Source organism: Mustela nigripes, chromosome 7, assembly GCF_022355385.1.
Source record: "Mustela nigripes isolate SB6536 chromosome 7, MUSNIG.SB6536, whole genome shotgun sequence".
NCBI classification, from domain to species: Eukaryota; Metazoa; Chordata; class Mammalia; order Carnivora; family Mustelidae; genus Mustela; species Mustela nigripes.
Genome location: NC_081563.1, coordinates 35,073,262 through 35,085,873, shown reverse-complemented (window position 1 = coordinate 35,085,873; position 12,612 = coordinate 35,073,262). Strand labels below are relative to the sequence as shown.

The 12,612-nt window shown below is 47.5% G+C and overlaps 1 protein-coding gene across 1 annotated transcript in view; it reads right to left on the bottom strand.

The window, feature by feature from the left end:
• NCAPH (non-SMC condensin I complex subunit H) overlaps positions 1-11,873 on the bottom strand; it is a 35,584-nt gene extending 23,711 nt beyond the window's left edge. The window contains exons 1-6 of the mRNA XM_059407635.1: positions 11,784-11,873; positions 6,526-6,745; positions 6,325-6,415; positions 5,570-5,662; positions 5,115-5,253; positions 4,539-4,663 (exon numbers count right to left, since the gene is read on the bottom strand). Coding sequence (XP_059263618.1) covers positions 4,539-4,663; positions 5,115-5,253; positions 5,570-5,662; positions 6,325-6,415; positions 6,526-6,745; positions 11,784-11,802 — 687 coding nt within the window. The 5' untranslated portion in view covers positions 11,803-11,873. The remainder of the gene's footprint in view (positions 1-4,538; positions 4,664-5,114; positions 5,254-5,569; positions 5,663-6,324; positions 6,416-6,525; positions 6,746-11,783) is intronic.
• Positions 11,874-12,612: the final 739 nt, after the last annotated feature.

The following is a 12,612-nucleotide window of genomic DNA, read 5'->3' as shown; positions in this document are numbered from 1 at the left end:
AGAGCCCTGTGGTGGGCTCCTTGCTCAGCAGGGAGCCGGCTTCGCCCTCTCCCTCTGCCTGCTACTCAGCCTGCTTGTGCTCTCTGTCAAATAAATAAAACCTTAAAAAAAAAAAAAAAAAAGTGTAGGCTGGAACTGCTAGGCAAGCCCAGAGTAGAATAGCCCCATTACTCAGAGTGAACCCAACAAGGCTCCTCACACCTAGCCCCCGTGTGCTCGTCTCTACCTCATCTGCCATGAGGCCACCATGACTAATCTCACCATTGTCCTTCCTTTAGTTTATTTATTAGTCACACATTAAAGACCCAGGTCTACCCAGGATTCTACATTTTTCAGGCTCTAAAACCTAGAAAGACCTGACATTGCCTCTTTGGCCCCCACCCCCCTCTGCTAACAATGGATATTCCCCCCAGGATACTCTAGATAGTCCCTACATTCCCCACTTCTTTCCTGAAGCTCTCTCTTTTTTTGTTGTTGTCGTTTGTTTTGAAATTATTTGTCAGAGTGAAAGAGAGCATGAACGTGAGCAGGGGGAGCAGCAGGCAGAGGGAGAAGCAGGGTCCCAGCTAAGCAAGAAGTCCAATGCAGGACTCGATCCCGGGACCCTGGAATCGACCTGAGCTAAAGGCAGAAACTTAACTGACAAAGCCACCCGGGGACCCCTAACTCATTCATTTTAAATTGGGGACGATATCATTCTCAAGGGCATGAAAACTGGTTCTTGGGGAAGGGTAAAAAAAAAAAATCTTAGAAATTACCATAACCAGGGTACCTGGGTGGCTCAATCCTTAAGCATCTGCCTTCAGTTTGGGTCATAATCCCAGGGTCCCAGGGTCCTGGGATCAAGCCCTGCATCGGGTTCCCTGCTTCTCCCTTTCCCACTCCCCTTTTGGGTTCCCTCTCCCGCTGTGTCTCTGTCAAAATAAATAAAATAAATAAAATCTTAGGGAAAAAAATTACAATAACTTGTGAATCTCTAAGCCTCAACCCTACCTGATAAAATCTTACTCAATAATCATTCATTTCAAGGGCAGAGGGTAGGAAGAAAAGATCTAAAAAGGGTCCTGAAGTGGGAAGGAAATGACAAGCACTGCTTTAATGGAACCCAGCCTGCCCAAGGGCATTGCTTCCCCATAGGCCAGTGTGGCTACTTCCTCTCCTGCAGCCCTCCAACCTCTGGCCTAGATGTGGGACAGGTGAGTTCCTTGTTCCTCCTCATTGCTTCCAGACTAGTCTCCTTCCGAAGTCCTAAAACCTTCCACTTTGAACATTGTAAGGTCAGACCTCATCAGCCTCTGCCCATCTATGTTTCGATCACCTTTCAATCCTCAGTTCTCTCTGCTTCTTGGAAGATTTTAATATTAGCTCTTGGCTCATTACTATTCTCCAACTTTGCTGCTGTCCTAAGTTTTTGGTGATTTTAATATCCCTATATGCATCCAACACTGTGGCTTCTCAGTTCCTTGATGTCCTCACCTTCAATGGTTGTGAGCTTCATCCTGAAAACCCCAGGACTTCAAGACATCCCTTGGTTGTTCTCTGAACTTTCAGAACTATGACTACAGCCTCTCTGTATGCTCAACTCCAAGTGCCCCTGGCCTTACCCCTTAACATTCCAGCCAACACCTTCTGGTCTCAAACACCAAGTCTTTGACCCACTGTGCCCTAAAACCCACTGTTCATAGGGCTTTCTGCTCTCTCTCACTCCCCTCTTTTCCTGGCTGAAGTCCCAAAGGCAGTGATTGTCACCCCTCCCTTGCACGTGCTCGTCAAAAATGCTCCTCTCTAGCCGTGTCACACTGACTCAGCAAAACCCAATCCCATGTTCAATACACTTTCTGCTGGCTTTCTGTTCACACCCGCACAGCTAACCATAGCTGGAGAAACTCACAAACTCATGCTGACTGACCTCACTTTAAATCCATCTGCCACAGCCCCAGGTCGACAACCCTGAGTGTTGTCTGGGAAGCAAACTACTTCCCCAGTTCATTAGCTCCCTCACCCTCCTGCTTTTTTCCTCTCTTCAAACCTTTACCTTTCCTCTTCCACGCTCAGTCAGTTGATGTCCTGGCTTCCTATTTCAAGGTGGGGGGGGCGCGACCAAAATATCCCACAAGGGCACACTCACATCCCATCCCCCACCAGCCATGGGTGCTCCTTAGCCAAGCTCTGGCGGGGCTGTCCATTCCCTTCCTGTCTCACACGCTCAAGGACTCCACTCAAGCAACTCCCCTCTCTGTCCACTAGACTGCTGCCATCAAGTAAACATGCTGTTAATCCCCCCATTAAAAAAGCAAAAAACAAGAAACCCTCTAGACTTTACTTTCCCCTTCATTTGCCACCCATTACTCTGTTCCAGTTAACAGCTCTCAAAACTCTTCAAAAGACCAGTCTATTCTGCCTTCATTCCTCTCTTGTCATGTGAGTGCCCCCATTATTAGGAAAAATTTCAGTCTTACAAAAGTGTTGGAACTGTAATAAGAACATCTGTGTTACATTTACGTAGATCCCCCACTGGGTAACATTTTGCATATTAGCCATCCCTCTCCCCCCCCCCCCCCCCCCCAACCACAAATCTTTTGGAAGGTAGATATGCTGACACTTTACCTCTCTGCCAGTTATTAAGTGACTGCCTCTTAGTCCCTGTCCTACCTTCTACTGGCTACTCTATGATGCTGGTTCTGGGACATCTGGGCTTTGCTAGCAGCTCCCTGGTGGCCTCCACCAGTCAGGGGCACTATAGGGAGACTGCAAGGATAGAAGGGACTTGCTTCTTTCTGTAGCCTTCCAGTTCCTGTCATCCAACAGGGCTGCTTCAGCCCAGATGCAGCAGTCCTCCCCTACCTATAGCACTAGCTGAGTTTAATTTGCACTTTTTCTCACACTCACAGAACCAGCCTCATCGTATGCCCCTCACAGACACAAGCACCAACCAGCATGTCCTCCTCAGAGGTCTGGGTCCTGGGGTCACGAGCCCCTCTTTCAAACTCAGGGACACCAGTGCCAGCCAAGCAGGCCCCTTCCCTGGAGGTCTGAGTTTCTGCTCCAGAAACTCAGAATGGTGATCCATTCTCCAAGCTTCAGTGGCCCTAGGCTTCCACTTTGACATGGCTAATCACTCTCTCCTCCCTGACAGTTTCCCATTTGGGTGCCACACTCTCCCAGTTTTCCTCCTACCCACTGGATGCTTCCTCTGTGGCTCTCTGAACTCTTAAGATTGGGGCAATCCAGGGGTCAGTTCTTTTTCCACATGTGCTCATTCCTTTGGTGATCAATTCTAGTCTCAACCTTAGCTGTCATTTACAAATGTTGTGGAGGTAGAAGAGTAATCTAGTCCACTGTTGGGAGGGATAGTAGGCTGGTACAACCTGTTTTTGAGGGCAATGGAAATTCCATGACTCGAATGCTCTTATGGATACATTCTCAGAAGAGCACAAAGATAATATGTATAAGAACTTTCACTAAGATACTGTTTTTTTTTTTTGTTTTGTTTTTTTTTTTTAAAGATTTTATTTATTTATTTGACAGAGAGAAATCACAAGTAGATGGAGAGGCAGGCTGAGAGAGAGAGAGGGAAGCAGGCTCTCTGCTGGGCAGAGAGCCCGATGCGGGACTCGATCCCAGGACTCTGAGATCATGACCTGAGCCGAAGGCAGTGGCTTAACCCACTGAGCCACCCAGGCGCCCCTAAGATACTGTTTTTAACAGCAATATTTTTTAAAAGATTTTTCTATTTATTCATTTGAGACAAAGAGAGAGCCTGAGCAAAGGGAGAGGAAGAGGGAGTGGGAGAAGCAGACTCCCTGCTGAGCCAGGAGCCCGATGTGGGACTCGATCCCAGGATGCTGGGATCGTGACCTAAGCCAAAGGCAGATGCTTAACCAAATGAGCCACCCAAGTGCCCAACAGCAACATTTTTAAAAAGCTTGTACCAACACTGTTGCTTTAAATTAACTATGCTAAAGATAAGTTGAGGCCTCTGGGTTCCTTTAAGGAGAAATTCCTTAGGATTTGCCAGATCATAAGGCTGTTTAGAGCAAGGACTCTGGAGCCAGACCACTTAGCTTCAAATCCTAGCTTACTTACCAGAAGCATCATTTGGGGCAAGTTACTTAACAGCGCTGTACTTTGATAACCTCCTCAGAAAATATAACAAGGATGTTGTGAAGATTAAGTGAGGTCACATGGCTCAGACTTAGGGCTGCACAGGGCGCCCAGTAAATGAATAAAAATATGTTAGCTATCACCATCTATTCTGCATGTTCCTGGAAAGAAAATGAATGGTTTAATTGATCAAAGTCCTCAGTAATGTGCCATCTCCTTCTACTCAATCTTCCTGAAATACTGTGGGAAAAGCAGGGACTTACACACTTGAGTCTTAATGTGAAGCTAAGAGAAGATAATGCAGATGCCACTTACATATTTGACTCCCTTGAGGCCCAAGCAGGCACATACCAGTAAGGCAGGCGTGGCCCTGCCAAGTTTTAGCCACTGAGGCTCTGAATTAGTCAGAGACCACCCTGCGCCCAGCTCCTCACCTCGCACTTCCGATCTGCTTCAGAGACATTGAGGTTGTTCACATTCTGCTCAATGGTTTTATAGGAGTGCTTCTTTTTGGGCTTTTGAGCCTTTTTGGTTGTTCCTGTTTCAGTAGCACTTCCATCTGAAAGAAGAAGTAAGACTAGGTAGGGTAAGGATTGCTTTGGGGCATGCAGCCAAGCTTATATTAAGTCACGTTTTTCAAAACTCTAAAGAGCGATCACAACAGAAAATGCCATTCTCTCAAAGCAACAGCACATCTCATCTGCGGCTTCCGGAGAAACCTGAAGTATTTGGCTTCTAATACAAGTCAATTCCAAAAGCGCCCCCAAATCAGAACTTCCCCATTTGAAGTTTACTCAGTCTTCCCCAAATATGATCTAAAAGGTCCTTCTCTCTTCCAAAGAAAAACAACTCTAGGGTTTAAGGGTCTTCTCATAAACTCTTCTGAAAACGTTCATGTCTTCAACCGAATGAGATTATCTCTTACGACTTCATTCCACAGTATACTACCCAAATAACTACCTCCTATGCCCTTAAGAAAGCCCCTGGAATCCAGATCCCAACTCACGTACCTGCATTATGGCTCTCTGCTTCTTCTGGGGAGGGTGTGTCTTTGCCCAGCCCCCCAAGGACTCTGTAGACATCAGCATGGACCGCGTCCACACGCACTGCGTAGATCTTTGTGCTGGCATCCAGAGTGCCAGCAGCCACCTAGTCCAACAAACAGAGCTCTGCTCAGTGGAGACATAAAAAGGAACTGCCAAACAGGCAAAACACAGCAAGCTTCATAAAATATTGACTTGCTCTTAAGAAAAAAATGATAAAGATTCCCCAAAGACTGATAGGGAATAAACACTATATAGCAGAAAGATATCGTCTCTGTATTCATCAGTTTAGGAAAGAAGCTAATGAAGTGTCTCACACAAGGAAGGTTCTCATGTATCTGCGGGATTCAATGACCGTGCTGTGCTCAGTATCAGAAATAACCACCATTAATTCAGATGCAAGAGGTGAACAGCCTTCTTACTTTAAAGTTGGTCGGTTCGGTGTCTTTCTGTTTAAGAATCTCTGACATAAAATCAATCAAGTGCAAGCCAAAAGCGTTCTTGGTCGTGATTTTCTGCAAACAGAAAAGGGTGGGAAGGTGGGTCACTGACAGCCAAGGCTCATGTAAATACTGCTCCTCTGACAGAGGAAGCTACGTTCTTACACAGTAACGGCCCACATCTCACCACAGGTATCAATTCCCATAAACACTTGGTGACGCGGCCTAATCCACACAAACTCCTCATTCTCAAGAGCTAGAAAGTGACAGCACACTTCCTGAGTTTTCACCGTGTGTAGACCCTGTTATCAGCACTGCCCACTAAGGGACTCAGTGACCCTGAGAACAAATGAATGCAGCAGGGACTATTCACGTTGTCATTTGACAGAGGCGGACCCTGCAGCAGAGTACTCAGGTGACCTGCCAAGGCTGTAGACCTTGTGAATGACAGAGACTGGATTCCAACAGAGACTGGTTCCAGAACTCACATCATTAACCCCCAAGCAATGCTGCCTCTCTGGATGCACCCTAGGAGGCAAGCAACCTGCCAGAAAGAGCACCGAAGTCCCACACAGCACAGTAAGAGCCTGTAAGACCGGTATCAGCATTGAGAAGAGTGGCTGGAGAAGGGAAGCACGCAATTACCGTCGGTTGCGCATTCTCCACCGAATCAAGAAGGCTAGACTTCCCTTGTGACCATGCTGCAAAATCTTCACTGATAACCAGCAGATACTCACATTTTCAGTGGACAGTTTGATACAGGTGGAGTAATGTTCTGTAATCTGCGTGTTTGTAAACTTAGGGGTTGTGGCTGAAGTGTCAGTATTCCTAAATGGAAACCCAAACCAAAACACTCTGTTAAGGATCCACGATACTCTAACTTTTCAAAATCCAGACCCCAAACCCCCGCCTCACAGAGGCACCCAGAGCGCACGCACCTGCTGGATGGGGAGGCCAGCAGGCGAGGCGAGTCCGAGCTGAACTGCAGGTCCAGCACTCGCGAGCGCCGCCGCTGCAGCCGCTCCTTCTCGTCGTCATTCTGAGGAAAGTCTTCGAGGACTGGGGTGCCAGGAGTATTGAGAGGGGCCTTCCGGGGCAGGGACGTGGAGAACGCCCGTTCTGAAGGTGAGGCGGCACTGTGGGGGTGCCCACGGATTTCTGAAGAAAAGCAACTAATTATGGCTGACAGTGTTGAAAGAGAACCCTTGCTCAGGAAACCTGCCACGGAATATTTCCTGTATCCAGAGTGAGGGTTGGGGACTGTCAAAGGGAGGAAGTTCACTGCCTGTTTCCCACCAAGATCTTTTCTAACTCTAATATTTCTCTATACAGTTTCTTAGTCGGGTGATGGGTTTCTGATGCTTCCTTGCCAAATTGAGGGGTGTGATGAGGTCAAATTAGAGAAAGACAGAATCATTCACTGGATTGAACAACCTAGAGGTTACTGGCGACCTTGACAATAGCAGTTTTCCTAGACTAGCACAGGCAGGAGAAAATCAAATGGGCATAGATTCCAGAGACGAGAACAGAACAAAAAGAACAGACAAGAAATTGGAGACAGCAGATGGAAACAAGGTTTTCAAGGACTTACAGAAAAGGAAGGACAAAATTGGGAGAGAAGCAGTTGAAAGGGAAGTGAGGTTGAGAAATTAACTTTAAGATGGGAAAAATCCCAGTTTGGTAGAAAGAATGAAGCAAAGAGATTTTATTAGCTTCCTATTGCTGCTATAACAAATTGTCACAAAGATAGTGGTTTATACCAACACAAATGTATTCCCTTGCAGTCCTAGAGTCAGTCTAAAATTGAGGTTATCAGCAAGGGCCGTGTTCTTTTTGGAAGCTTTAGGAAAGAATCTCTTTCCCTGCCTTTTTCAGTTTCTAGAGGCTGCCTGCTTCCTTCCTACCATTCTATCCTCTTGTTTGTTTGTTTCTTTCTTTCTGTTTATTTTATTTATTTATTTGAGAAAGAGAGAGCAGGAACGGGGACAGAGGGAGAAGCAGACTTCCCACCAAGCAGGGAGCCCAATGTAGGGCTTGATCCCAGGACTCTGGGTCATGACCTGAGCCAAAGGCAGACACCTAACGGACTGAGACACCCACGTGCCCTTCCGACCTCTTGCTTCTGTCATCACATAGCCTTCTCTGACGAACTTCCTGCATCCCTCTTATGAGGGCCACTGTGATTGTGCTGGGCCCATCCAGATGATCTAAGATAGTCTCCCCATCTCAAGGTCCTTAACTTAATCATACCTGAAAAGCTCCTTTTACCATGTAAGATACCATAGTCACAGGTTCCATTCATCTTTGGCAAGGAGGGGGCATTATGCAGAGATCATGTGGAAGGGTAAAGTTGCTGAACACACTCAGGCAGGTAAAGGGGCTGCCTTTCCTGAGATCACTGAAAGCCCATCCACAGCAACAGGAAGGCAGCCAGACAACACAGACACAAAGGCAGGTAGGGGGAGCAGGTACAATGGGGTGCCTGTGGATGTTCCTTTTGGATTGTTTTCCTTAGTAAAATAAGAAGCACCTCAAGACCAAAAACTCAATAGCTAAGGGTGAGGGCCAGGGAGGAGGTGCTGGAGTTTCAGGAGAGAAAAGAAGGTAAGGGAAGTCACCTAGGCACAGGTGAGTGGATGAACAAGGGAATAACCATGACTGCTGGGCAGCTTTAGGGTTCCCTTGAGATCACTGAGTGAGCAGGGGCCAACGCAGAGTAGGCCAAGTTGGAAGTAATCACGGTTGTGATTTTTGTCAAGAAAGTATAAACAGGCCAAAAGAGGGCAAGGAGTTATACGTGTAGGAAAAGGAGTGATGATAGTGATTGACCATTGAATGTAAGCTAAGTAAGGAGGGGAACAAGAACATGAAAAACACGAGGGACAGGGAAAAGCAAAGAATATACATCTGCTGGGTCAAATAACTACTGGAGTTATTGGAATCAGGGAACAAGAAGGAGTGGAAAGATAGGAGTGGTACTGAGAAGTGGGGTGCTTAAAACTGAGATGACAGAGTGGTGCAACTATTGATAATGACAAGGTCTAGGGTGTGACTGTGGTTGTGAGTGGCTACTGCCTATTTTGGTAGCGCAAGAAACAAGATCACTGGGAGAGAGATGAAGGAACTGAGAGACCTTAGGGGAAGAGGTTTCCAGATTTAAGAATCAAAAGGCCTGGCTTCATATCCCAGGTCCAGGGGTGCCTTGCTGGCTCAGTTAAGCATCTGCCTTCAGCTCAGGTCATGATCTCAGTGTCCTGGGATCGAGACCTGCACTGGGCTCCCTGCTTGGCAGGAGGCCTCCTTCTTCCTCTCCCACTCCCCCTGCTTGTGTTCCCTCTCTCACTGTGTCTTTCTGCGTCAAATAAATAAATAAATAAATAAAATCTTTAAAAAAACAAACCAACAAACCCAGGCCCATCACTTACTGGCTGGAGAATTTTTTTTTTTTTTTAAACAGTAAACTCTACACCCAGTGTGGGGCTTGAACTCATGTCTGAGTTCAAGAGTTGCATGCTCTATAGACCAAGCCAGCCAGGTACCCCATTAGCTGGAGGAATTTTAAGCAAGGGGCGCCTGGGTGGCTCAGTCGTTAAGCGTCTGCCTTTGGCTCAGCTTATGATCCTGGGGTTCTAGAATTGAGCCCCATATTGGGCTCCCTGCATGGCAGGAAGCCTGCTTCTCCCCCTTCCACTCCCCCTGCTTGTGTTCACTCTCTCACTGTGTCTCTCTGTCAAATAAATACATAAAATCTTTTAAAAAAAGAAAAGAAATTTTAAGCAAGTAAATGCTCCAAGCATTTGCTTCTTCATCCTCCAAATAGAAATAAGAACATGTGTCTTAGGTGGTTCTAAATTGGTGATATGAAAAACAAAAAAACAAAAACCAAAAAACCCCCAAACCCACAATATAAGACATATTTTATAGGGACACATTAAAAAAACAAAGGGATACAGGGGCACCTGAATGGTTAAGTGTCTGACTTTGGCTCGTGATCTTGGGCGTCCTGGGATTAAGTCCAAGTTGGACTCTGTGCTCAGCAGGGAGTCTGCTTGTCACTCTCCCCCGTCACCATGTCCCTCCCCGACTCATCCTCTGTCTCTCTCATCAACAAAATCTTAAAAAAAAAAAATAGTGATACACAAAAAACACTACATGTTGCTCATATGGGGGAAGGGAACAGAAGTGGTGTATAGGGATAAAAGGAAATAAAAAAAAATACAATGAGAAGAACTTCACGTGTTCCACTGATAGCTTCCCATAAGCTCAAGAGTATGGCAAACATACTTCTCAGCTGAGGTTAAACAAAAGAAAAAGAAAGAAGAAATGGAAAGGAAGGAGGCGAGAGACATTTTTAGAGACTGAATTAAGAGGACTTGTTACTATCTGGGTCAGGGCCCTTCAAGAGGAGGGGGGCGGAGTTGGACCTTGAGAGGAGACTTAAACAGAAGCAGGAAGCACCTAAGGAGGAACTGGTCTGAGAGGGAAACTCAAGACAGGATCAGAGGCATGCTTCAATTCTTGGAATATGCTTTCTCTGATTTCTCTCATTTAGATGGTTACTAAGCTCAGACACTCTACACCTACCTCCTTCCCTCCCACTCATTTTTCAGCCCCCTATGGTCTGGCTACCATCCCCACCACTTTATGAAAACTATCTTGACACTATCACTTACAACCTCCATGTTGCCAAACCCACTGGCGACTTTTCAGGCCTCATCTCTTGAAATTCAGCAGGATCTGAAACAGATGACAACCCCTTCCAGTGCTTCTTGAAACGATCCTAGCTTCTATGACACCACTCTCTTCTGAGAGAGTTTTTAAGCTCTCCCTTCTGTCTAGCTCCTAAATGTTGGTCCTGAGTGTCTTCTCTACAGGGTTTTCTTAGGGTTCTCACCTGTTCCCATGGTTTTATGATCCATATGATGATGTCCGAATGTGTTTCTGAGTTTATGGGCCACTTCCCTGAGCTGTATCACCCTCTGAGTGTCAAACTCTTTTCCAAGTGTTTACTGACCCCTCACCTGTCTCGTGCATAAGTCATTTACCATGTCCAAAATATAACTCTAAATTTTCAAGCCTTTTACCAAGACCAAGGCCCTGCCTACCTCAGCGGCCTCACTCACTGTTTAGTAATGATGTTCTAGTTCTAGCCCAAGCCAGGCTCTTTCCTTCCTGCCTTTCTTTTTGCACTCATTCCTTCTGCCTAGAACGCGTCCCCCAGTGCGCTCTAAGATCTTCCTTGAATCCTCAACCTGAAGGAGCCCTTCCCCTCACTCTGCTGTTCTCAATCACAGCACTCAACCTCATTTGTAATTCTTTGTTTACGGTCTCCTCAACTAGAGTACAAGCTGTCTTCGACTCAAGTCATGATCCCAGAGTCCTAGGATCGAGTCCCACATCGGGCTCCTTGCTCGGTGGGGAGCCTGCTTCTCTCTCTCCTTCTCGCTCCTGCTCTCTCTCACTAGCTCTTTCTCTCTCTCAAATAAATAAAAATCTTTAAAATAATAGATTACAAGCTCCAAAAGACTAGATCTTATCTGTTTTGTTCTTTACAGTATCTCTGCACCTGACAATGGGTTTGGCGTAAAGGGAGAGCTCAGTTGTTCAATGAATGTAAAAATAAGCGCATGCAGGGCGCCTGGGTGGCTCAGTGGGTTAAAGCCTCTGCCTTCGGCTAGGGTCATGATCTCAGGGTCCTGGGATGGAGCCCCGCATCGGGCGCTCTGCTCGGCGGGGAGCCAGCTTCCTCCTCTCTCTCTCTCTCTCTCTGCCTGCCTCTCTGCCCACTTGTGATCTGTCAAACAAATAAAATCTTAAAAAAAAAAAAAAAGGCGCATGCGTCTTAAGCATTCAGCAGGAACCACAACTTTTTCATGGTCCTGAACTAACATGCAGCCCAGGGAAGCCACCTGCCAAGGGAGAGACACCCTCCACCGCGTAGGAGCCCACCGGAAAGGGACCAGAGTGGGGATCGCCCCACGCGCGCTCCCGACGCCGACCCAAGCGGCCTGCTGATTGGCGGCCTTCCCGGCTTCCCGCCTCTTCCTCCCCGCGCCTGCCTCCCCCTTTGCCAGGAGCGCAAGGCCAACAACAACGAAGCCGAGAATATCCGTACCTCCGCTCAGCCCCCAGCCGACCCTGCCCGCCCAGAGCACCGTTTCACGCCGACCCCTTCCCGCGGCCCACCCAGCCTCACCTGGGCAGGGAGGTCCCATTTTGCTCGCTTTCTCTGGAGCTGGTTTTAAATCGCGCGCCGAGAAGCCTTAGCGCCGTAACGGCCACGGTGACGTCTGTCGTGGGCGGGGCCAGAAGCGCGCCTGCGCAGGCGCCCCCATCCTCGGCTTGTAAAGGGGCGTTGGCACCTGTGTGGGAGTGCGCTGTATGGAATCGCGGGCTTCCGGCTGTGTTCCTGTGGGTGGACTGTAGGGGTCCATGGACCACGGTCCCTCGCCTTCTTTCGAGAGTCAGATGAGGAACTAAGGATCCTAAGGATCCGGCGTGGAGCAGGACGGGAGAGGGCTCTGCTTTCACGCAATTTACTTTCTAATGGGAGGGAGGGCGGATTTCTAGGAAACAAGGTTAATTTCTCACAGCGACCTGTTCTGTAAGGGCAGCAAAACCCTAAGGGGCTAGAGAGGGATGGATGGGGTGAGAAGGAGCCAACAACACGATGAACGTTCCAGGCAGGCGAAGGACGGGTGCAAAATATTTATGTACATTTTTAAATAAAAGGCCATCATTTTTATTCAGATTCTTGTGAAAAGCTTCCTGGATATCTACCCCCCCCACCCCCCACACACACACCTCACCCCCGCATATCCCACCACACAAAAGAAAAGGTTAAGGCGAGAAGTGAGAGGGACATAATTTGCCATCTTTCCATTGTGCTTCATCTGATCCCAAGAATTGTATTTTTCCCAAATTTACTTGAGAGAGAGGGAAGGGAGAGCACAGAGGTAGAGAGAGAAGCAGACTCCCCGCTGAATGGAGCCCCACTCAGGCCTCATCCCAGGAACCCCAGATCC